Genomic DNA, 24,950 nt, shown 5'->3' on the forward strand with positions numbered 1-24,950 from the left:
GTGCCAGATGTTTACCATGATCTGGTGTATTTCACAAATGTGAAAACTGAAAAAGGCCTTTTTGTACTGGGATTTTATTGTGTCTGTTGCCATGCTTAAGCTAACATAAGGTTATTGTGTTCTTAAGTAAATTCCTCCAAGGACTGTATCAGAATCATGTCAAACCTTCAGAAACATTGACAAAGTACCAGAGTATACATTACACTTAAGGTTTGAAAATTATGCAGATGTTCAAATGCCAAGAGAACTGATTTAACCTTTCATCTTTCCCAAATAAAGTTCACTTTTCTTCTGTATATGTATATACCTTTCCAGTAGGAACTTAAAAATGAAGGTTCTTTATTTCCTGAAAATAATTCTAAAATATCGATCTTGCAATAATAAGGGTTTGCTCCTGTCCTTGGGTAACATTTCTTTTTCTGTTCTGCACCCAAGTGTCTGACACCGACCTTTCCCTTGGACGTCTTTCCTTTTCTCATCAAATGGAGGGCATACATTCACGCCAACCCCTCAACATAGCTCCGCACCACTTAGAGGGACAGTAAAAAGCTATATTTGAGAAAGTGCTACGTGTTGGTGGTACCCTGCTTTTACAAGCTCAAAAGCGCTTGTGGAAGAGTGTAAAAGAATCCCAGAGTCACGAGTTGCTCACTGTCTGTACACAGTAGGGTTGTAATTTACAGAGTGGGTTCCTTCAGGCGGACTGTTTCCCCATGTAATTACACAATGCTGATGCACATCCTTGAGGACAATCATTAGGAACAAATAATTCAAAGTAGCCATAAAATGTAAAATTAAAAAATATTTTCAGGAATGAAATGAGATGGTGCTTTGCCAGCATGGGCACAAATTGATCCAAGTTTTGTGATCACGATGTCTCATGTTTCACATCAGTTATCTCAGGGTAACTTTTTGATTATTTCTGAAGTCACGCATTGAATGAGGGGAGACACACTTTGACCTATCCAAACGAGCTGCATTTTAATTTTTCCTATGCTTAGAAATACTACAGAAAAATGCAAGAGGTGATATTATTTTAATACATTAATACATTAAAGATACTGTCCTGATAGAAGAAATTACAATCTGTTTTTATACATTACATAAAAATTGCAGTAATAAATGCTAGGGGAACAGAAAGAGTGGATTGAGTTTACAAATAATAAGATTACAGCACTTCTCTACCATGTACACATACATGTTTTAAAATTCACTTCAATTTTGTTGCCTCAATCTAGGAATCTAGGTTTTGATTTTTCATTTCGTCTCTCCCTCTTTTTTATTTTATTTTTAAAAATCATATTATCAGATTATAATTTCTGTCTGAATCCTGCAGACCATAACATCCTGGCTAAAAACTTGAACAGACTTTTTTTTTTTTTTTTTTTTTTCCTTTTCTTTGATTTGGACTGCACCTACTCTACTGTGCCTCCACAGCCAATGTTGATGGCCTATTTCTAGCAGAAACGTTGTTGAGGCCTTTTATCTGACCGAAGTCAAAGCTGAAGTACTATATGTACACAAATGCATGCACTGCTTTATTCTACACTAGGAAAATAGTGTAAAAGAAGTATTATATGACATAATTACACCTGGATTTTTAAATCCCTACTTTGAAGAACATTACCTTATCATACACTGTACTGTATCTGGGGCGTGTGAAAAGCATACAAAACTTCTGCATTAATACTTTAATTTTCTATTCTAATTCAGCCTTAGCAGTTACTTAAAAACAATTCATGAAAAATCCATAATGCAACTTAGTGGGCTTTTTGTTATGTATAAAAAGTTTTCTTACTTTCCTTCTTTTTTATTTGCAAATTTTTTAAACACTCTGAAATTATCAGGATTGTAAAATTGGATTTTTATTGATTTTCCTGGAAGATCTTTGAGGTTTCAACAGATATATATTGACAGCAGCCACCTCTAGTTGAATCGAAAGTATTGAATACATAATGCTAATCAATCTATTGTCAACATATTTGAATTATCCTCATGTTAAAAAAAAAGAAAAAAGTGATCAGATTTTTTTTTTTCCTGTCAGTCTTTGCTCTCATGGTATTATGTTTTCTTATATTCTTATGGGCTGCAACAAAAGATAAACAAAACAATGGAATATCTAATATTTTAAATACAAGTAAGAATAAAAAAGTAAAATATGCTTCACAAGTCCCTGTAGATTATAAATAAATAAAGATAGCACAAATCCATATTTAGAAAAATAATTTCTTTCTCAATATTTGTAATGGAGTTGTCAGTCACATTAATTTTTATGTAAATTTGTCTAAGCTGATGAATCATAACTGAATAATTGCTTAATCTTCCCGGGTTTGGCCAGCATTTCCATTTGTATTTCCATTATCTCAATTTATTTTTATTTGTTTATATAATGGTTTTTAAGAGTCCACTCCAGAACCCATACCTAACATGGCAAAAACAGGGGGCCTGACTCAAGTCACTTTCAGTCCAGCACAAGACGTGGATGCAAGAGACAGACAGAGATCAGAATAAGACAACACTAGTCACCATGACAGACAGTAATCTTGGCACACAGCTGACTATTCATTATCATTCCTTCAGTAGACATCACAGCATAGGAGATTTTTAGGGAGGGATTTGAAGGAGGAAAATTAGGTGAGTGGGAGTGAGAAGCAGCAGTGAGGGAAAGCATGAAGGTGCTGGTTTGAAAATGTAACAAGTAGAGAGTTATTACTGAATGAAATGTGTGGGGGGAAGACGTTGATTTCTCTATAGGATATTAAAAGATGATAGGGTGGGAATAAGCTGTGAAGAGCCATAAAAGTGAAGCAGCTTTTGCTTGCTGAGATGTTGAAGGAGGAAGGATACATTGAAATAAGGAATATGGCTGAAACAATGAATGTGAAGGTAACCAGTGCAGCAGTGTTTTGTAATGGTGTTCTGTTGTTTTGTGACATTCAAAATTAGATTATTAGCTCTGGAAGGGCAGTGACCAAAGACATCTTTGTAATAAAGAGCACCCTAACGTCTTTTCAGATGCTCTAAAAATGTGCAAATGAAAAGGAGCAAGTGTTTCTCCTGATTACTCTTTCCCTCATTCTTCAGTCCTTATTCTTGAAGTTACACCATTGAGGTATACTTCTCTTTTCAGATGAACTTTCTATATGAACTTTCCAGTTCTTTTCTCTAGTCAAATTAGCTTACTGTTTTTGGAAAGACTGCATATCATCTATATTTAACACCATTTCAGCTTGGTGAGGTGACTATAACATAGCATTAAACTCAGACTAAAAAAAACCTGACTGTGGCATTTCTGGGTTTTTCAAGTGTGTTAACTCAGAAGAGCTAATTTGACTGAAAAAAATGCTTTCCCCCAGATGTCTTTGAATTCAATACACATTCTTGCAGGTATCTGATAGAATGGCAGTTGGATGCAAAAGACCTTTGGATTAATATTTGTGGTCACCACAGAAGGAAGTCTCTCAGAAAAATGTGAATAAAGAGGTCATGTGAAGAACTGATATGGAAGGTTTCTCCACAGGCACTTAATTCTTAGAAATTTGCAGATGAAAAATGCTCTATGAGTATTAATAGATAGGAATGAAATATGGATGAGGGGACACTAAAGCTGGAATAGCAAGTAGAACAAAGGGGATAGGGGACTTGGGGACATGATAAGAAACCAGACTAGAGTAGCAGACAAAACTGTGTAAGACCTGGGAAAAAAAAAAAAAAAAAGGAAAGTTTAGATAAAAACAACGAACAGCTGAGTATTATGAAAAAATATTTTAAGGTCTGGGACATGGCTACCAGGGAACCTAAATAAAAGGGGTTGTAACAGACAGGGTAAAGGATGACCATAAACAAAAAAGCATCCTAACTACCGAGATAGATATGGTCTGTATCTTCTCACAGACAAAGAGAAAGCCAGACTTGATAGCAGCTAGGCAAATAAAGAGGAAGAGAAGCAATCAGGTTAGGTCTATAGTTTTTGCGACAGATGTGCAGGAGGTACTATAATGTGCATACACAGAGAGGTCCAGAAGATAACATAAAGATGTTTTTGTCTATGTTAAGCTTGAATTGGTGCTGATGTTTCTCAACGGATATGCAGAACAATCAGCCATGAGGTGTGAATGAACAGAAGAGAGTGCATGTAGCATACTCTGAAGAGAGGTCTCCCAGGATCATTTGCCAAGCAACAAACAAGGCCTGGGTGATTAGCTAGCCTGGGGAAACAGTATGAGGGAGAGGATGGGGGTGCTCACTGTAGTTCTCTGTCAGCAGTGAGACAAATCAGGCTTTGCAATATCCTAGTGTCCACCCACAGCTTATGAAGGCTGAAGAGATAAAAGTATAAAAATTATTTTCCAGATCTTGAATCTCGGTGGCCCTTGATGACTTTTAAATGCTGACACAAAGCAAAGAACAATATGCTTTCTCCAAAAGATCTTCTGACACCATCACAAAGTGTCCTTAGTGCAATACTTCAGATAGGTGTTTCACGTCATTGGCATAGGAACATGGCTATATTTGAAAACTTGTGACTGTGGCCATCATACAGAAATATACCGAGTGAAAAGAACTAGATGAAGAGACCTAAGCACCACTGAAAAAGAAAGGAAACAGCAGAAGAGAACCTAAAAAACAAATGCTGTAGAAACAACCAGAGAAGTATGAACTGAAAGAAGGCTGGGATGCTGCAAAGGGCAGGGAGAAACAGAAATGATGAGGAGGTAACAGACTCTACAGAAAAATATAGGTGTGTAGAACCTGCAGGCATTACCCAAGTCAGTACCTTGTTAAGAGGAGTTACACTGGAGCAGAAAAAGCACATGCCCAACAGAAAGATAGGGAGGTGAAGTGATGTTTAAATAACAACACGTTATATGGAGAAATATACAATTTCACTTCCCTTGATTTTTAGGCTTGGAGTGTTTCACTAACTGGTCATTGGTCTCTGTGAAGTGGTTATGTTAATTTACTAGATGTAAATAAACAGACACATAAATGTTTCCATAGCCATAAGCACAGTCCTGTCCCAGTCCAGCGGGATCGGGTGCACCCTCAGCAAGTTTGCTGATGACACAAAGCTGTGTGGTGCAGTCAACATGCTGGAGGTAAGGGATGCCATCCAGATGGACCTGGACAGGCCTGAGGGCTGGGCCTGTGTGAACCTCATGGAGTTCAACAGGCCAAAAGCAAGATCTAGGCCTGGGCAATCCCAAGTACAAATACAGGCTAGTGGGAGAATGGATTGAGAACAGCCCTGAGAAGGACTTGGGGGTGATGATGAGAAACTTGACATGAGCTAGCAATGTGTGCTTGCAGCCCAGAAAGCCAGCCTATATCCTGGGCTGCATGAAAAGCAGCATGGCCAGCAGGTTGAGGGAAGGGATTCTCCCCCTCTACTCTGGTCTCATGAGACCCCACCTGGAGCCTTGCATTCAGCTCTGGGGCCCCTGGCACAAGAAGGACGTGGATGTATTAGAGCAAATCCAGAGGAGGACATGAGGATGATCGAAGGGCTGGAGCACCCCTCCTAAGAAGACAGGCTGAGGGAGTTGTGGCTGTTCAGCCTGGAAAAGAGAAGGCTCCAGGGAGACCTTATAGCAGCCTACTAGTACCTAAAGGGGGCCTACCGGAAAGCTGAGGAGGGATTTGTCAGGGGGTTTAGTGACAGGCAAAGAGGAATGGCTCCAAACTAAAAAATGGTAGATTTAGATTAGATATTCGGAAGAAATCCTTTACTATGAGGGTGGTGAGGCACTGGAACAAGTTGCCCAGGCAAGCTGTGGAGGCCCCATCCCTGGAGGTGTTCAAGGCCAGGCTGGATAGGGCTTTGCGCAACCTGGTCTAGAGTGGAAGGTGTCCTGGCCCATGGCAGCGGGACTGGAAGTAGATGGTCTTTCAGGTACCTTCCAACACAAGCCATTCTATGATTCTATGATCTCCCCCCATGTCTGTCCATGTATGCAAATATACATGATTCTAGGACTTGATGATTGCATTTTTAACACCATGCTCGCCCGATGGCTAGCCTTGCTTCTGAGAGCTTGGAGTTTGTATGCGCTGAGGACATACGATGGAGCTTTCATCTCAGCCTTGCATTAGTGAGACATGCATCATCAAACCCAGCACGCTGGGTCTTTTGGGAAACACACACGTAATTAGCCCCTTTGCACCAAAGACTTCATCGCTGTATTCGCCACATGGTGAGTGTCACCCAGTGGGCCTGCGAACACACACACACACACACACAGGCAGAAACCTTCCCGTCCCCTGGAAGCTTCACTGTATTTGCCATATGGTCAGATTCACCTGCTAGGTCTGGGGGATGGAAACAGACGGGTAACACACACACACATAATGAAGCTCCCCACTGGGCTGCCTTAAAAAAAAATGAGAAAAACATAAAAAAAAAATCGCCATAACTTCCACATGATCAGACTCATGCGCTGAATTTTGGGGCGGGGTGGGGTGGCCACACAGCTATGAAGGCTGCCTTCAGGTACTGCCCAGGCTCCACCTGAGCTCATCACCCTGAAACCAGGAGCGGGCGGGCTCTGCCCCTATGGGGCGACCCAAACCCTAACCCCCCGCTGTCCCCGGGGCCCCCAGGCTGTAATTGCTCCCCCGTGGAGGCGGCGGGGGGCCGCGCACCTCGGTAACGAGCCCCCCTCAGAGCCCAGCTCCCCCCGGGGGCAGCGGGCAGGCTTTCCCCGGGGCGGGGCGGGGCCGGGCCCTGTCAGAGCCGCAACATGGCGGCCTGCGGGAGGCATGGGGAGGGAGGGAGGGAAGGAGGGAAGGGGGGGGCGCGGGACTCCCCTGGCGGTGACGTGTGTTGCCATGGCGACGCGCGGGCAGCGTCTCGCGCCGGGTGGGGGGGAGCGGGGGGGATGACAACAAATATGGCGGAGAGGAGCAGGACGGCAGAGACGGGTCAGTGCCGGCCGCAGGCGCCTGGGCGGGGGGAGAGGGGAAGAGAGGAAGAGACCCCCCCCTTCCATCCCTTTCTGCAGGGGGTGAGGGCTGCTGCTGGCAGCAGAGGGGAGGAGAGGGGCTGCCTGGCTCGGAGCCCTGCTCTCCGGGGAGCGGGAGGGGAGCGCCTCCTGGCTGAGGGGGAGAAGGGGTCCGGGGCGGGAGCCCCCTGCCCAGGGAGCTGGGGAAGGAGGGGCAGGGCCCCGTGCCTTGAGGTGAGGGGCACCTTCCAGGGGGTAAATGGTAGTGGGGAGTGATCCTTCAGGCAGGGGAAGGGGGAGAAGCCCCAGGCTCTCAAGCCCTGTCAAAGGGGGGAGCCCTGTCCCAAGGAGAGCCCCCCAGCCAGGCTGGCACCCCCCAGCCAGCCCACACTAAACGTGGGGGGCAGCCCTGCAAGAGGCTGGTGGGGCAGCCTGCACCACGCACCCGCCTGCCTGCACGGGGCAAAGGTGGTGGTGGTGAAGAGCAGAGCAGAGCGGTGGACAGGGGTTCCCCTCACGTGAGAAACCTCAATCTACTATGTCCAGAATGGAAAAAAAATAGATTTGAGGTTGGAATAAAAGCTGCACCACAAGGCTGATGGCTTGGGGCTTGACCCACAGGTGCTGCTTGACCTGTCCCCGGAGCCCTAAGGAGTCTGGAGGCTGCAGAGGGACAGCCTGCTGCATGCCTTGCATCTCACATGTGCTATTCTGCCAGGGTCTCTCTAGCGGAGGTGCCAAGTGTTGTTCTTCCTATTCAGGACATATTAACAATGGCTCTGACTGTGTGTGTATGTTGAGATAAGTTTGTCATGAAACTCAAGTTTTGTGTTTCTTCCTGAGTGGTAAGAATCCTCTAGGTACAGGGGTCTTTCCTATTGTAACAAAACACTGTGAAGGTCTTTTCCACCCCACAAGAAAACAAAACCACCCAAATAATTTATGAAAATTCAAGTTATTAACATTGTGAGGATGAAACAAAGATAATGACAGTTTTTCTGAATATTTAATATCCCGCAGCACCATGCATAAATTATCTAGCTTCCTGAACCAAAAGCTCATTTTCCTTGCCTGCTGTTAGCTGCTGTGCATGTGCTTTTCTACCTCAGAAGTGGCTCCATGTTTAATGAAGATGCATTATCTGTAGAACTGACTTTGGATTTTAGGACCATTCAAGGTGAAAAAAAGTGATAACTACATGAAATGCTCTTGAACTCTGGAAAAAAAAAATACCATGAAGGCTATGTCTGAGTAGATTGGCTTAAGGTTCTTCAACTCCCTGTCTGTTTCAAGCTTGCTGTCTCTGAACACCCAAAACCACACCAAGAAGTTTATTATACATTAAACTCATCTACAAGGCAGGTGATCTGTTTCATCTGCTGTGCAACACTGTGCTAAGCACAGCTGATCGGCTCTGACTGCACCACGGAACAGGGAATGCATCTCCAATGGCCACCATTCGACTTCGTCAACTTTCCTACGGACTTCATCCACCTATGCCTATGTCTTTGTTAGTAACTTTATATAAAATGTGATGGAACTTACCCACTGTTTCTGTATTAGTACATAAAGTTACATTTATATTGTGCTCACTGCTTTAATCTTTAAATTTGCAGCCTTACAGTATTTGCTTTTTATTTTTAACCTTGACATGAGCTTATTCACATCTGTCCATTTCAGCTAGGTAGTCAGTCACTTTCTCATAAACGCATCAATTCCATGAGATTGCGCTGAAATCATGTTTCATTGCGTGTCCTGATACATATCCATTTAAATTTTGCAGTGCCTGTCTAGCCATTTTGCAGCTGTAATCTGTGGGTCCCTCCTGTTTGGAGAAACCAGATGAAGAATTAAAACATAAAGAGTCAAAAAGATAACACCAAAAATTTTCAGAGATTCATGGGGCTTGGGGAAAGCGAGTGAAACAAATTTATGGTTCCCATTTTTAAGAAAGGGCATAGAAGGTAGGGTCTGGAAAAAGTTTCTGGTTTTCCCCCTTAAACTTCGGTTTCTGACACTGTTTGAAGTGCAGAGAATGTAGTAGCTAGGGAATATTCTTGCTCATGGTGCATCCTGTGTACTTCCTATGTCCTCATGCTATGTCAGATATGGACTACTCTTGAGGAGATCCAGGAGTCTAGCTCCAGAACCTGCATTTTCCACACATCTAATTTTTTCTGCATTCATGCAGGGAGAGCAAAGCCATTACAGGAGGGCTGAACATTGTTCAAACCACATAAGCTGATTTAGCTGGTATGACTATATTATACTTGCTGTTTCAGTTTTGCAAAAACACCATGTTTTTATTCCTGGATTTGTCAGAGAAACACAATTCCAGAATACACAAACAATAGCTAAGTCTTATCTTTCCATTTTGAAATACTGTTATTTCTAATTTTCAAATGAGAAGACTGCATTAAAGAGATATTAAAGGTAATTTACCCATGCTTTATAGCAGCACAGATTACTGGTATGGAAGTGCTATTCTTCTCCTTGTTTGCTTATAAGGTATTTTCAATCTTTCTAAACTCTTAGCTTTGAAAACATGCTATGTCAAGTGCTTCTGTATATTAATTATGCTTTATGGAAAACATATCTTTTTATCATGTAAAAATTTTGCATTTCAGTTTACCTTTCTTACACTGGTCATTATATGTACTGTTTCCATATAAAAATATCTTCTAATGATTTTATTCCTTTTTCATGTAGAAAATTTTTACTTCTGTAGTAGTTTCTACAAATTTTTATTTTTATTAATAGGGAGGGGTGTTAGGACACAGAATTCTACAAAGATAGAATGCTCTCAACTCTTACTGTACTGTTATACTTAGCTTTATTTTCTAGATTATGGTTTAAGCCAATCTGTGTGTTTCAAATGAGATTGAGATTTAATATGGAAGGTAGATTACTTCACATCTGTCTACTGCAGAGCGCATTATGTGGTACGATGCATGCTGGACTAGGCAGACATCTGGTCTAATCCATTAAAATAGTTCCTCTGTGTTCTGATGTTTGGTTAGAGCACTACAAAACATCGTGTTTTATTCTGGATTAATCAATCATTTCTCCATTGCACTTGGCTTCTTATTCTTACCTGTTTCCTTGGAACTGCTCAAATCATATTTCTGCAATAGGCCATAAATTTGTTTGCTTGCTTCCCTAGATAGGTTCTTCACATTGCAAGCTTGGAATCTAAATTAAAAGCCATTTAACCTTCACTAATGAAGTCTGCAGGAGAATGAAAGGGATTAAGTTCAGGTGCTTCTTGGTGTCCCTTCCTCATATTACGCTCAGCTGAACTTGATGTCTCACACCTTCAGAAATGCAGCATATAGTGAGATGGCCTGCTTAGTTAAGTTTCCTCCAAAAATTTAACATCATTTTTCCAATTCTGTAGCAAAGATGACCTTGTTAATTTATCTAAGGAAGGTTTAGGAATAGATCAAAGTGAGCACAGGATACCTGTATTTGATATTTTTTTTTTGACTCATGAACCACCCTCTATCAAGATGTGACAATAACTGCATAATTGTTTTATCTTTCTGATAAATAGAAAATGAAGATCAGATGAAAGTATTTAACTTTTCAGACACAGATCTAGCTAAACTACATGGATCTTGCCTAACTACTGTGTTTTCCTCAAGTTACTGTTCTTCTGTCGGTCTGTGTTGTTACCAGAAGACTTGCCTCTTGGGGTCTGGCTGGCCAGAGGGTGTGGGTTATTCCTGGGCTTTGTAACAGTTGTCCCTCTTGGGGTAGGTGTACGTTAGCCTGGATTGGAAGCTTAATGTATTATCCCGTAGTTGCTAGTCGTTTTGTGGGTATTAGTATTTCTGGTGTTTCATCAAGTTCCTGTTGCTGAACTAATAGCGAAAATAAAAAGAAGATATTTATTCATGGTCCTGGATGGGGTATGAATGTGTCTTGAAACCAAAGGTCCTTGTTACTGGGACAGATTTCTCAGCTGGATGAGTAGGTGTTTCATGTTCAGGTACGTGTTGTGATAGTTACCCAACAGAGCCGTGTTAACTCACGGTTCATATTAGAACTGGTAAGGGTTTTCAAAAGTATTTGCAGTTGGGCTGGCCTGGCTGCAGTGAGGACAGCTTTAAACTACTGTTGAATGCTGAAACATTCCTCAAAGTTTTGGTAGTAATTAAAATTTCTAAAATGCTTAGGGTTGAGATCATTGTTTCACCGATCGGTGTGTGGAGAGCCTGAGTGATGTTGTGTAAGTTCAGCAGTGCTTTCTAACTGATTTTAATGTGATAATGCTGAGCTAGACTGCTTTGAAAGAGAGCTTTTGATTATTCATTCTAAAAGAATAATTATTCTCTTAAAAATACTTAATCACATATGGTACAAACGCATTCTAGTATCAAGAACATACTGCTTTCTTTTAGGTGGCAGCAGCTGCTAAATAAAGAGCTGAACTGAATTAGACAACCAGTTCCATGGTCTTTTTTTTTTTATTTTTATTAAATATAGGCCTTATGGGTAACTAGACTCTCTCATTCACCAGTTCTGTCATGAGGAAATTTAAAATAGGAGAAATCACTTAATTATTTTAACAGTAATACTTGTAATCTCAGTCTTTAAAGTAACACCAAATGTCGCTAGCATTTCTGGTCTCCTAGGCAAATTTAATTTCTTAAATTTAATTCTTTCTTAAATTCCTTCTGAATGTTGAAGTGTATATAAACAACATAGCTTATTTCCTAATCTACACAACTACATAGCTTTGCACTTTACTAGCCTGTACGCATAGCTGAATTCCAGTGTTGGGGAAAAGAAGTGGAACCTTGGTGCTGAAAGGGATCTGTCTCCTGTATCCTCCTATCAGCAGGAAAAGGTTTCAAGTCATGGAAATTGTAAGGGTAGTGGGCCCAGACTTGCAGATGTTCCCACACCATAAAGAGCTATTTGCAGTTGTTTATGAAATGCTGCAGGATGTATTTGTAAACAAATTGAGAATGTGTTTTGTTCAACAAACTCATTTGCCAGAGCTTACTGACAGCATGGGCATGTTTTAACTTAAGCAGTTCAAAGTCAAGGGGATATTAGAGAGGTTTATTAGTAAATTTGAAGCACTCTAAGACCATTAACTACTTCAGCTTTTAGTGCTTAAGTTGGAGTATTTATTGAAGTAACTCACAAAAATTAATTATAGTTACTACAGAAAAATAATATAGTAATCATTGTACTATGTTGCTGATAGACTGATATTCAACTTATTTCCAACTTTTTCAATTATCTAGTAGCAACAATTCCGACTCCCCACTAGAAGAATTTGCTGAAGAGCTGCTAGTGTATTTTTGGTGCTGATAGCTTTGATCATGTTTCTATTGCATAATTTGCCAAATAAGGAGACCTAAAAAATATTAATGAAGGCTTTATTCAGCCAGAAGATATAATTTAAGAAAAAGAAAGAGAAACAGCAATGCGTTGAGTATTCCGGTTGCCACCTCTTAATGGTTTACCATTTCCTAGCCATGTTTCAAACAGTTTTTCTCTGACAAATAATCAAAGCTTTTGAAAGTTACTTACCTCAAGCCTCCCAACATTTTTTCTTTCCAGTGAAGTTCAAAGCACCCTATTAATTATTAGCGCTTGTGAGAGGAGGTTTCTGAATTTATAAAAAGTAAAATGAGACATATTGAGAATTTTAATAGGTTTTATACTGAAATTTGTAAAACAAGTTTCTGCAAGTTTCTTTAGTGTTTCTGTCACTGTATTTTCTAGGCAGAAGTCTCATGCAAAAAAAAAAAATCAGATCAGACTCACAATGCATTTATATGGCCTACATTGCATTTCTGTCTTTTGAAGTTGAACTTTATAGATACAAAGCTCATTAAAATAGGTTTTAAATTCAACTTCTTGTGTTAAAAGGTAGCTGGCTAGATCTCCACATGGGACCACTGACAGGACTGGAAAACATAGATCTGCAGCACAAGCCCAATTATCAAATGGGATATCTAATAGCAATAGCTGTTACCTCTCTCAGAAGAACTGGACAACCTGTCTACACTCAGGCTGTTTTCCTTCCTGCTGCTCTTCTTTCCTCCACCAATATCTGCTTAGGAACAATAGCTATAAGGTGAAATGATGATGTAGTTATCTTCACTTAAAAAACAAACAACAAAAAAAACCTAGGATACCTCAGTAACAGAGAACACCAAACTCTGTGTAAGTGAGGCGCTACAGGATGCGGAGTGGAATTTGGCTCAGGTACTTCTTGCTGTCACTCAGATCCAGCTGCTGCCCAGCAGCGTTGCTGCAGGGTGTGGGCTGGCTCCGGCAGACCCCCCTGGGTGTTTGGACCATGCTACATCACTCTTGTTTCTGGTGGATTAACTCTGCTGCCCTTTTCCAGAACTGCGTGATTCTATAGAAACCAGCTCAGATTTCTCGAGTAATCCCCCAAAGTAGTTGGCATGCAGAGCCATGACACAGCATTGCTATGTTTAGATTGCATTGTACCTGAGATAAGTCTTTCCAGGCTCAAGCTGTGTCTGCAATTAATCTACAGTAGAGGTAAAACCAAATTACAAGTAAGTGAGAGTTGGCTATAGGTACACGTTTTTGTGTTCATATTTCAGTTTCCTTGTTACGGTGTCTCTGAAACTCCTCATTTTCTTGACATTACCACAGAGGCCAAGTTTGTCATTTAAGAGCTTGGAGTGCTCTTGAATTGTGGAGTGCTCTGCTTTTTTTTTTTTTTTTTTTTTTTTTAAAACCTTAGATTTTTAAATATATTTTTTAAAGCATTTGTACTATTTGTCAGTCAGATGGTTTGTGAAACTCTACCAAGTAATAATCATGATTCTGATTTCATTTTGTGAATTGTGCAAATTGAAAGATGTGGACTTCATATTAATTCTAGGGCCCTGATCCTGCAAGTGCCTGTAGATGTGAGATTGTGGATTTTTTTTCTTGATGTCGCTGCTTTCATGAGTAAATCTATTCATGTATGTATGTGTATAGTAAAGTGTTTTCATGATTGATTCTGGTTTAGGATAAGTAATGTATTAAGGTTAAAGATAAAATTTATACAGTGTGATACATATGGTTTCTAGTATACATATCTGTCTCTGTTTTTGCAGTATGGTTAACTGGCCTGATTCATAGAATTGTAGTGGCAAAAATCAACCATAGAAAAGGTTGTGGGAGGAGAAAATAAAAATATATATATATTTTAAGTATTATTATTATTACATAAATTTGCTATCTGACTTTATTTCACTTGCTAATTCGCATAGCTATTTACTTAGCAGTTGCTCTCCCAGTTGCAAGTGAAAACGGGCAAGATTTCGCTTTTACATATTGTTTCATAATCACCTTGAAAATGTGTTGAATTTCAATCTCTACAAAAACAAGAGGAAAGTCAGTTCCTGTGAAACACCAGAGCAGAACAGCAGGAATCCATTCCAAGGAAAGCCCAACAGGAATTATTACAGGTTTGCTGATGTGTTTTTGTTTGCAATAAGCAGTGAAGTTACTGTAGGATCACAGCATACTTTAGAGCTGGATAACACCTATCAAATGGCTGTCATGTTTTCATGCATGTAACCTGCACATGGGGTAGCGTATACTCGATTAATGAAATATTCCTCAAATAACATATACAAATCCCGAGGCAGTAATTTTTTTGTTCTGTTTTGGTGGTGGTAATTCTCCATGTAAAGCAGGACTGTGAGGTAAACTTGCCTCTGTACTACTTACTTGTATCTGCAGTCTCTACTACTGCTGAATCACAGATGTTTTGTAACTACGCAGAATAGTGTTATATCTGCTGGTTATTTTATTTCTAAGCAGAACAAATAATCAGTAATTTGATCTCAGCTTTCTGTGTGTAAGTCTTCTAGTAGGTAGAGTTTTGGTTTGTGTTCTGAATACTTGAAATAATTTGTATGCATTTCACATTCCTATAAATATTGTATCAACATAGCATTTGCTTAGTTAAAAAAAATGCTGAATATGGTGTATTAGTTAGCAGTGTTCTCTGTAGTTAAATTCCTGTTACTCTTGCATCAGCAATGTAGTTAATGGATCAAATGTGCTTTGCTGACATTTTTATATCAGGAAACAGGAATTCTGAAACAATATTTAAACCTTTTGCTCTACTGTACTTTGTGAATAAAATAAAGCACCACAATGATCTAATGTTTGATATGAAATTCTAGATTATGCTGAAGTGTTTATTATCTAGAGTAATTTCAGTTGTGTGAGTAAGCAATGCTTGGGTGGAAGAAATCCACAGTGGCTTAAACTTGTAGTTTGGAATGGACTGTTTCAGAAAGCAGAGGCAAAGACACTATTTGCAACTAAGAATTTACAGGAGTTGTTTCAATGATTAATTACAATTATGAAAGTAACAGTGTAATTAATTTCAGCAATAGGGTAAAAATATTCCAAAAGTAGTATTAAAATCCCTATGTTATTTTAGATGTATTCTAGTAGATAAGATTTTTAACTCTTAAGTAAATAAATTAACATCTTCCTTGATGTGTCTGAGACTATTGTTGCCTTGGCTGACAGAAGACATGCCTATCGCTAAATGAAAAATTAACAGGAAGCGAGGCTAAAACCGTATTTCTAAGTTACACCCGTTCAAGAGTCAAGGAAAAATAGAAGTGTGACCCTAAGAAGGATGCATGAATTAAGATGCATCATACATGGGATAGAAATTGTCAATGAACTTGCATCACCCTTACGTGAATCCACTATTACGTGTGAACTTGCAGGCAATCATTTTTATTTGTTACACCTAGCCCTAGCAGTTGCAGTGCTGTGCAGCTCCTTCTCTTCTAGTCATTTGTGAAAAATGGTGTTGAAGAGAAAGACACTGCTGTGTGGAGCTGCTGAGGTGCCTCCCCACAGGATTTTGCCTTCTCTGGGGCCATCACAGAGGGCCTGGTCTCCCCTGGCATGAGGATTCATTGCCAGTTAGTGGTTGAGTCGGGAACTGAAGTCATGCATTGTGACCACTAGACTTAGTGATATTCAAATACATGTTTCTTTGGACAGGTGCATCCCCAACAAACCTACTGTAGCTACTTGTTAAAAAACAAAAAATCAAAATACCACTGAGTGGTGGGTTTGGTGGAGTACCAAAGCTGTCCCGAGGGCAGGCTCACCAGGCCTGAGGATGAGAAAAAAGCCTGATCCAAGCTAGAAGTCACAGCTGTATTACCTCAGCGCTGAACCTGAATTAATTTGCATAGTGTAGTTTATTATTGCTGGCACTGCATTACATTTATAGCTGGCTTTATTTGACCCTTTTTTGGATCACAGTACAGCAGCTGGTGTTGAGTAAAATATGGTATGGGCATCTCTTCAAAGACAGGTCTGGAAAGCCCCTGCTAAATCAGCAGACGTAAGGATGTCAACAGTACTAGGAACTCAGTGTGAAAGGTGTAATTTTCATAAAGAGCAAAAACACTGTTTCTAAGTTTATTTAACCTAGGCAGTGTTCTTGAAAGACTTCCATAGTACTTTGTACTTACTAAGGGACAGCTTTTGTGGGCAAGCATTTTAAAAGTGATAGTCAGGACTGGAGGGTATGAGACCTAGGACAAATAAAATAAATTATGCTTCAGCCTGTTGATAAAGCTGACATAAACATGTATCTCTGTTGTATCAAGAACAATTATCACCTGTTGGGTTGTCTTTGGTTTCCCAGCCCACAATCCTAATGAAGAGAGGCACACCAACTTAATGATTTACCTATTAAAGCTGAAATCTCTGTATTAAAGGCTATGTAGTCACAGGTCAGGATCATTGCATTGTTTGGTACATATTAGATGTTTTAGTTGCATCTAGCTGGCCTCAATGTGAGTTATTTTTAACATAAATATTCATTTTGTCATGACTTCTTTTTAGTTATGCTGTCATTAAAACAATTTAATTACGCTGTTCTCTTAGGATAAAGATGACCTGATTGGCATAGTGCACACTCCTGGTTAGGATATCATGAGCTGCTTGTTGCTTAATCACATGGCTTTCTTGTGGTCTTAAACCAGAAAAAACATTTATTCTATAATATAGAGCGCAAAACAAGGAAAAAAAAAAAACAAACCTCTGAGGAAGTAATGTTCCAGTTTTTGGAATAGAATATGATTTTACTGCATAGACTGGAAGTGGGCAAGGTGTAGTCCACAGTACAGATCCGCTGTTGCTTTGTCAGTGTAAGTATGGATTAGGTATGGTGTGCTTCAGACCTTCTGTGCTAAACTGAATCTGCACCAACTAGAACTAATTGAACCATCATCTCTTGGCTGGTGCTACTGAGGTTATTCAGAAATATCTTTTAGTAAGCATATTGTAGGCAATCATTTTGCATTTAAAAACCTTGCCAAATAAAGGTTTTTGAATATACCCAGGATAGATGTGGGTCTGATTAGTGTACCTAACAGCCTAGGTTCGATATCCTGCTTTTGTTAAATCAGTGCTCCGTACCTGGGCAGCTGCTGGAACTGTGGCATGGATATTTCCTTCCTTTCCTCTCACTTCTTCCATCTTCTTCTGTGTTACTATGAAAACAGGTGAATTTTTTTTTTTTGTAAGCTGTTTTTTTTTTTTTTTTTTTCTTTTCAACATTATGCAGCATGGGAAATATTTGTAGCATTTTAGGATGCTTCCAGTGAACAGTAGTGCGTGACTCAACCACCTGCCTCTTTTTCCAGTTTTGCGGATAGTATCATGAGCTTTTGCCCTTACTTGACATTTTCTACTGACTGCAATTCCAAACCCTGCAATTGTCTGTGTATTTTGACTCAGTGTTTTTTGCAGGTCATGGGCATTCCTTGTCTTTGGGAAATCAGTTGCTTACAGGTTTCAAAAATGCATGGGATCTGGAGGAAAAAACCTTTACCTGTTGAGCTTCTGTAGTACCACACAAAGCATCTGCTTTAACTCTGACATTCCTCTCCTGCCTTAGAATCCTTAGACACAAAATTTCCTCATGCTTGGTGGGAAACACTACTTCCCTCACAAATCTTTTGGTGACCTAGAACTTGAATTTCTATGCACTCTTCAACTGGCATTGTGGCATCTCACATTATTTATATGCAGACCTAAAACTGAGCCATCTCTTATCTTCAAGAAAGGATGGGCTTGCTGATACAATTACCTTTTTTTCAGATGCAGCTGGGAGGACTAGCTGACTTCTGGAACTATTATTTACTGTTTTCTGCTAGTTGGGGATGTATGTCACGCATCATATTTTTGTTTAGAGTTTATATGTTTTATGCTTTTGTTTGAAGAAGTATTGCTACTATAGCAACTGTTGCATCATATGATACATTTGATATTATCAAATGCCAAATACTCGTTAAGGAATAAATATGTATATCAGATGAAATTGACTGATTCTTACAATATTTTTTTAAGTAAACTTATTTTTCAGTTAACATATCCAGCACTACTAACTTTTTTCATATTTTTCTACTTTCTGGTGATGAGTGTTTTAGTGGAGAGGTTAGAGATTATAAGTACAGTAAAAAGAGTAGTGAAATTCATATTTTTCTTGTTATTGAGTTTGCAGCACCAGTTGCTTTTTTTTTTTTTCTAATTTAATTTGGAAAAATCTGTTTATACCTTGCTGGACAATTTTGGTTTCACTAAAGGGATACAAAAAATTCCATTTGAATCTGAGAAGAATGTATATCCTTGGAGAGAGCTCACATTGAGGTAATAAATAAATATTCATGAAGTAAAGCTTGAAGTTATGCTTTTAGGTTCAAGACAGGAAACAAATATTACACATAAAACAAAAAAACATCAACACAAGTTGACTTATTTTGTTTTCTTGTAAACTTATAAGATAATGCCGGCCACTGGGAGTGAGGAATCATTGTTCAGAGCTGTATCTGTCTGCCAGATGTTGCCTTCAGTTCAATGTTCTTCACTGGATTTTTGAAAGGAGTTATAATTGACCTCGGATTGGTAATTGGATCTCTATCTGGATCCATTTTTTTTTTTAATGGACTGGGTGGTAGAGTTTTATTGTCATCTTTTCATACTTAATCAGCCAGTAAATTGATGGCTTTGTCTTGAGCTAAGCACCTTCTGTACTTTTTTTTTTATTCCTATTTCCCTGCAGGCTGCCTACTATCTGCTCAGTATAAGCATTTAAGCACAGTATTCTTTATAGTACTGCCAAGCCTTTTGTAGAGACGCCTGCAAACATTTTTACTAATCATTGTGCTTTGATGTATCTGCATAGGAGAACAAGGCTTTTTCCACTCTCAGGTTTGATTGAGACACCCGTGCCATGCCTTCTGCATGAGTATATCGGTTTGGACATGTATATCTAAAGAAGTCTGAGGTATTTGTTTATATGTACCTTGCCGTCTGACCCAAAAGAAAAAGTTAATGTCGCATTACCCAAGGAATTGCATTAGGAAGGTTAAAAGGATAAGTTGTCTGGTAGCCTCTGTAGAAACGGTAACTTGTGCAGTAGGAGTTAAATGGCAAGCTTCCTTCCTATTTATGCAACCTACTGTAAGCTTTCTCCAGATCATAGAAGAGAGAGCTAGCAGCTTATTTTTCCTGAGTAGTTTCAAAACTTCTGCAAAGCTTAAAAAGTACCTGGTAATCTCTGCTGAAATGGTGCCTGTCTTTTAGTTTGCATGTTTTCTTGGTTATGAATATCTTAGTGCTGCGAGACAGTCTCTTGACAACCAGTCTGTTGGTCAAACTGTGGGAGGAAAGTAGCTGAAGAGACACTTACTGTAAAGATGCTAAATCTCAGATTCTGTTTCTAAATAACAATACAACATGTTACTATTTTTTAGAACTAGACTGTATGAGAATGCCATGTGATAATTAACATTCCCCTTTATCTGCTTGACCTGTGAAACAGGTTAAAAGTGACAGTATGGGCACAGTATCTGAATGTGAAGCAGCAGGTGTGGTTGGTACCATGTAGGGTATTCTGGACCCTGGAAGGGTTAAGACCCTAGTCTTAACATAATTGTTTTCCATTTCCTTTCAAACGATGGTGACCCTGAATTAAGTCGATTTCAGGCTGACAACACTCTGCAGTGTGTGTAGATTCTTAGGGTCATTCCTAATCCTTGCTGCAGGATACGTGGTTGTGAAGATCAAAATGACACTTGTTCTTAGCATTTTTGAAGCCAGTGAAATTTAAATTCCAAGTTCTTGACTGCTGCTGCCTATAGGATTTTTAGGATAGCTCTGGAGCTTTCAGAGCTCATAGCAGGCATAAGTTCTCCATATTGTTGTTGCTGAAGCTTATGAACATTGTAATATAAATCTGTTATTAAAAAGATTCAAAGAACAGCAGAACATAATGAGTTACTAACAGTTCTTAGAATTTTCCCTACAAATGCAGATATAAAGTAATTTTGTGTTTTTCTGGTTGGTAGAGAAGACAGTTAGTGGCAAATCCCTCATAAGAGTTGCTATTCCAAGACATGAGTTGAGCAGTGTTCATTCAGAGACTTGTCACATTTAGGAGCTAATAGGAGATGTGTTGCCATCTGAACAAATTTCTGCTTATTGCTGAGTTCAGATTCGCTTCTTCGCATGGGTTTGCAATAACTCTACTGCTCATGGCTGATGAGGGTCTTTGCTGGGATACTCGGACACTTTCCACCTCCTGGGTGATGAGAATTTTGTTATTAGATCTTTACACGCCAACTTAATCATTAAGTTTCATGATGTCACTGAAAATAATACGATTTCCCCAATGCATTTTGTAGACCTAGTGACTTGATTTTGGTATGTTATTCAGAAATAATTTTTTCTTCTGAACAGTTTGACCCGAAGTAGAATATCTGGATTGATCAAAACCAGTTAGAAGAGCTAGCCTACACTAGATTCACAATCAAAACTTGATTCATTTCCTGTAAAGAACAGTGCAGCAGCAGTTATTTGACCATACAGAAGAGGTGAAGTTAAAATGAAAATTATCAAATTCAGAAACTGTATTTCATGTTTGTTTGCCCTGATGTAAAGGGTGGTGCCTTATCAACAGCAGTAGTAGTTCTCTAGCTATTGACAGAAGAATCAGTAGTAAGATGTATAATATTTTTGTTGTAACAGAAAAGAAATTGAGGCATATGAATGCCATTTGTAATATTTAAATAAACTCTTCTACAATGTTAGTTGCAGTTATTGTATCTTTTCGTGTTACCTTACCTTTCTAATTGGCTATCCATGTTAGGCAGTAAATCTGATTATAAGAATTATGCAGGTTTACCAGGAATTTTTTTCTGTGTCTGTTTTAATGTAGCTGTGCTCTCCTTCTACTTAATGTAGCATGAGGGTAGCTGCCGGCTGCCACCTCCATAGATCCTGAAGTTCGTCACAGCTGGAAGTGGGCTTGTTGTTTACTCAGTTCAGAGAATGACTATTATTTACTTCCTCCAGAAGCTTTTTTTTTTTTTTTTTTTTAAGAAAATGTACCTAAATTTGCATGATGTTTACTGTAGCAAATACTGTTTTCATCTCTGCTTAAATAAAAAAAAAAAAGTGTTTGCTTTATCATTTGAACTTAGGAGTAGTAAGAAGCTCTGAAAGTTTCTAAACTTTTCCTCCTAAGAATCCCAGTCCCTTTTAACTGATTCTGCTCATTTTTACTACTTTGATATGAAATATTTCCAAAGTGGCAATCATGAAGAGTGCAGACACCTGAAGACTGTCCAACTTTTATAGTTAGTTACAGAGATTTCAGACACCTACAGATTTTATACTTGATAGAAAATTGCCATTGAAGTTTAATACTGTGGTAAAAGTAAATCCTAGGAATTTGCTGTAGACTCCGGGAGTTTAAGCTCTGAAGAATTAGAGTAAAGTAGCCATGTGTCCTACAACCTATAAAAAAATATTTGCCAAAATAAGACCTGTAGTATGAGAAAAATTCTTTGCCAAGTTACTCTTGCCTTTGCTTGTGTTATCTAACCTTTTTCAAAGGAGAACAGGTTCTCCTTAGGAGCAATGTACAATATGTTCTTCAGTTAATTCTTTTCTCCCCCTTTCTTTTGTTTGAGATTGAGCTATCTGTTGCATCTCTGCCTTTTGTCAGGAACACCTGCACCAGCTGAGGGGACAGGATCTCTTTGCTGCTCTGAGGGCTCGCAGCTCGGTGTAACGTAGCTCTCCATCTGAAGGCAGTGATGTATTCTCAGCAACACTTGCTGCATCCGCTGAACAGAGGAGCGCGAAGCCGTGCCTCTCGTAATACAGTAATGCAGGTGCAGTTTAGGCCTTTCCTTTATCACCTGAGGAGGACATGCCAGCAGGGACATATGCTCATGTGCTATATAGCATGACGTTCAGAGGCTGCTGTTTCACAGGTTTAGTGATTAGATGGTAACTCAAAATAACAATAAAATAGCTCAGAGATAACTCAAAATATAACAATACATTCTGCATATTCAAAGTACTGTGTAGTAAAGAACCTCAAAGGACAGGCTAATACTGTTAAATGACTATGAGGCCAAGAAGAAGCAAGGAAAACTTTTTGCTAGGACACAGTTTCTTGACAGTTTCTTGACTTCTGCACGATGTAAAGATTGTCCAATTTGTCAGTTAGGTGGAAAGGGAGACGTAGCTGTATCCTACCTGCTTGTCCTGCCACTCTTATGGTGGCAGTATTATGAATGGCATCTCTTCTGATTTCATCTTTATCTAAGTGGTGTTTACCAGCTATCTTTTAAGAATTAAAAGAAACCTATTATTTTTAGCAGAGACTTGACAGTGAGCATTTACCATCAGAAGCTCAGTCTCTAGTCTGTTGGCTCTCCATCTTCTATTCTTTCACTTTGATCCTTGACAGCTCATGTATTCTTGGTGGAGATCTACAGGTTTTCCCTGAGTTATATTTTTTTGTATCCTTGTTTCCATGTGTTGGGTTACAAATCATTATCTTGACTAGTTGCACCAGGTATATGGAGGCTCTTAATCAAAGTGGCACTGGACTGGAACTTAGGAAATGTTTTTTTCTGTGGCTGTTGTTCCAAACTGCAGGCTGCATGATGCAGTGGGATGAATTGTATTGAGTGACATGATCATGGCTATACAGAGTCCTTGCTCAAGTCTGTTTGCCTCTGGTGTTACCAGCCTTTAAGCAAAATGTAGCAGCACTGCTGCCAAACTCTGCAGGGTAAAATACATATAGCTAAAAATACCAGAAGTAAGTAGCAATTTTACATTTAAAGAAAACACTTTAAATGCCCTAGATTGCTATCTGTGGGTAGTTATTCAGTCTAAAACAAATAACTTTGAGGTGGCAAATAGTAATTTTGCTTAAAAAAAAATAAATACATGGTGTTTAATTTCTATTTTTTTATTTTTTATTTTAATTATTTTTTAAATATGAAAAGGTCTAAATTGTCCTGGTTCTGTTACAGGACTTCTCAAAGAAAGTAAGTTTCAGATTTCTTCCCTGGGAAGACTATGAATTTATATGCTAAGTGTTGAGGTGGATATACATATTTTTTAATCCAGGATTTATATACCTCTTAAAATATAGGTGGATAATAGAAAGGCTGACAGACCCTTTAGCTGTGGTGTCACATACATTGATATAATTTGTTACCTCAGCTAAGGTGTTTTGCCTCAAGAGGTAGAGTACATTTATGTATGGAAAGGTCAGTTTTAATTAATAAGCTGTTTTCATCATTTGGGGTGATATGAATTGCTTGTAACATCAGTGTGAAATAGTTTTCAATATAAAAATAAAACAAATTGAGCTTTATGTCACATTCATCATCCCCCATAACCCATTTAAATGTCAAAAAATCAGTACAGACCAAAAGTCTATTTCTAGAAGCCTCAGTAGCCCTATTTATCAGAGTGAAATAAGATATTATCATCCCATTATTCCATCACATGCCTTATGCACTTGAAGACATACACATTACTTCTAGTTTTCTCTAACACAGAAGATAGTTTTTCTATTGTTACACATTTTTTGTCCAAACAGTAAATAGTGAAGAGACAATGTCAGAACGTACAGCTAGTTATATTATTATGTATCTCTTCCATTAAAATGTAATATTCATGTATAATGTAATATACAAATATTAACTTAATTTCTTCTGCATTTCTCAAATGAAAAAAAATCAGTCTTCTTTCATCGCTACTTGGAAACAATTTTTTTTTCACACTGCAATTTGCTAGACAGTATAATTTGACTGTGAGAACAAGGTTTTCAATATATACACTAATGATGTATTTTGACAAAAATCATGCAGTAGTATTGAAAATTTGTCCTCATTTAATTATGAAATAAAAAAACAATTTAATTTTTTTCTCTAAGTTCATTTTCTGAGCTTTGTTTGCTGAGCAAGCAAGGCTTGCATCATCACATCTCTGTAAATGTATGTCTCTCCCTTCTAATAACTTTAAATTTTCAATTATGAGTGGGACTTAACAGTTTCAGAGGTTCTTAGTTCATATAAGATGCATGAAAATGGGCAAAATGATAGAGGAAAATGATTCTCTTAGAAAACATAGCGAGGAAGATGCTGCTGTAGGAGTTCAATTCTAGAGAATCCATGCAAAATATCAGAGAGCTCTCCATGTCAGAGTTCCAGTCAAAAGAATTAGATTCAAATGCAGATCAGGCTTCATTGCATGAGTGTTCAACTGCCAGACATGCAAGAGCAAGAAACCAGGCTGTGTGATTTGTTAGAGAAGCTTTAATATATGAGGCCATTCTTTTATGCAAATTCTTAAGCGAATCTTAACAAGAAATTTCATTTACTGGTGTATATTTTAAATTGTGCAAATTCCGTGTTATTTGGAAAAGCATGGGGAGAATATCCTTCAATTGTTTTTTATTGTTTTTCTTTTTCATGCTTATGCTTTATTTCTGCTTTTACTGCAACAGGTAGTGACATAGGAGGTGATGATATCATAGCAGGGAACGTGAGCAAGTACACTGTTCTCCCAGCTGGTTATTGTGGACAGCCTAAAAAAGGACATCTTATATTTGATGCCTGTTTTGAAAGTGGTAAGCATTTTCAGCATTACTTT

At 38.8% G+C, this 24,950-nt stretch overlaps 1 protein-coding gene across 4 annotated transcripts in view; it reads left to right on the forward strand.

Annotated features, from left to right (window-relative positions):
* The first annotated feature begins 6,878 nt into the window (after positions 1 to 6,878).
* Positions 6,879 to 24,950, forward strand: part of BEND5 (BEN domain containing 5) — a 923,509-nt gene continuing 905,437 nt past the window's right edge. For all 4 annotated transcript variants that reach the window (XM_032191937.1, XM_032191939.1, XM_032191938.1 and 1 more), the window contains exons 1-2: positions 6,879 to 6,921; positions 24,805 to 24,927. In XM_032191937.1, the coding sequence (XP_032047828.1) occupies positions 6,879 to 6,921; positions 24,805 to 24,927 (166 nt within the window). The remainder of the gene's footprint in view (positions 6,922 to 24,804; positions 24,928 to 24,950) is intronic.

The sequence above is a fragment of the Aythya fuligula genome, chromosome 8 (genome assembly GCF_009819795.1).
Source record: "Aythya fuligula isolate bAytFul2 chromosome 8, bAytFul2.pri, whole genome shotgun sequence".
NCBI classification, from domain to species: Eukaryota; Metazoa; Chordata; class Aves; order Anseriformes; family Anatidae; genus Aythya; species Aythya fuligula.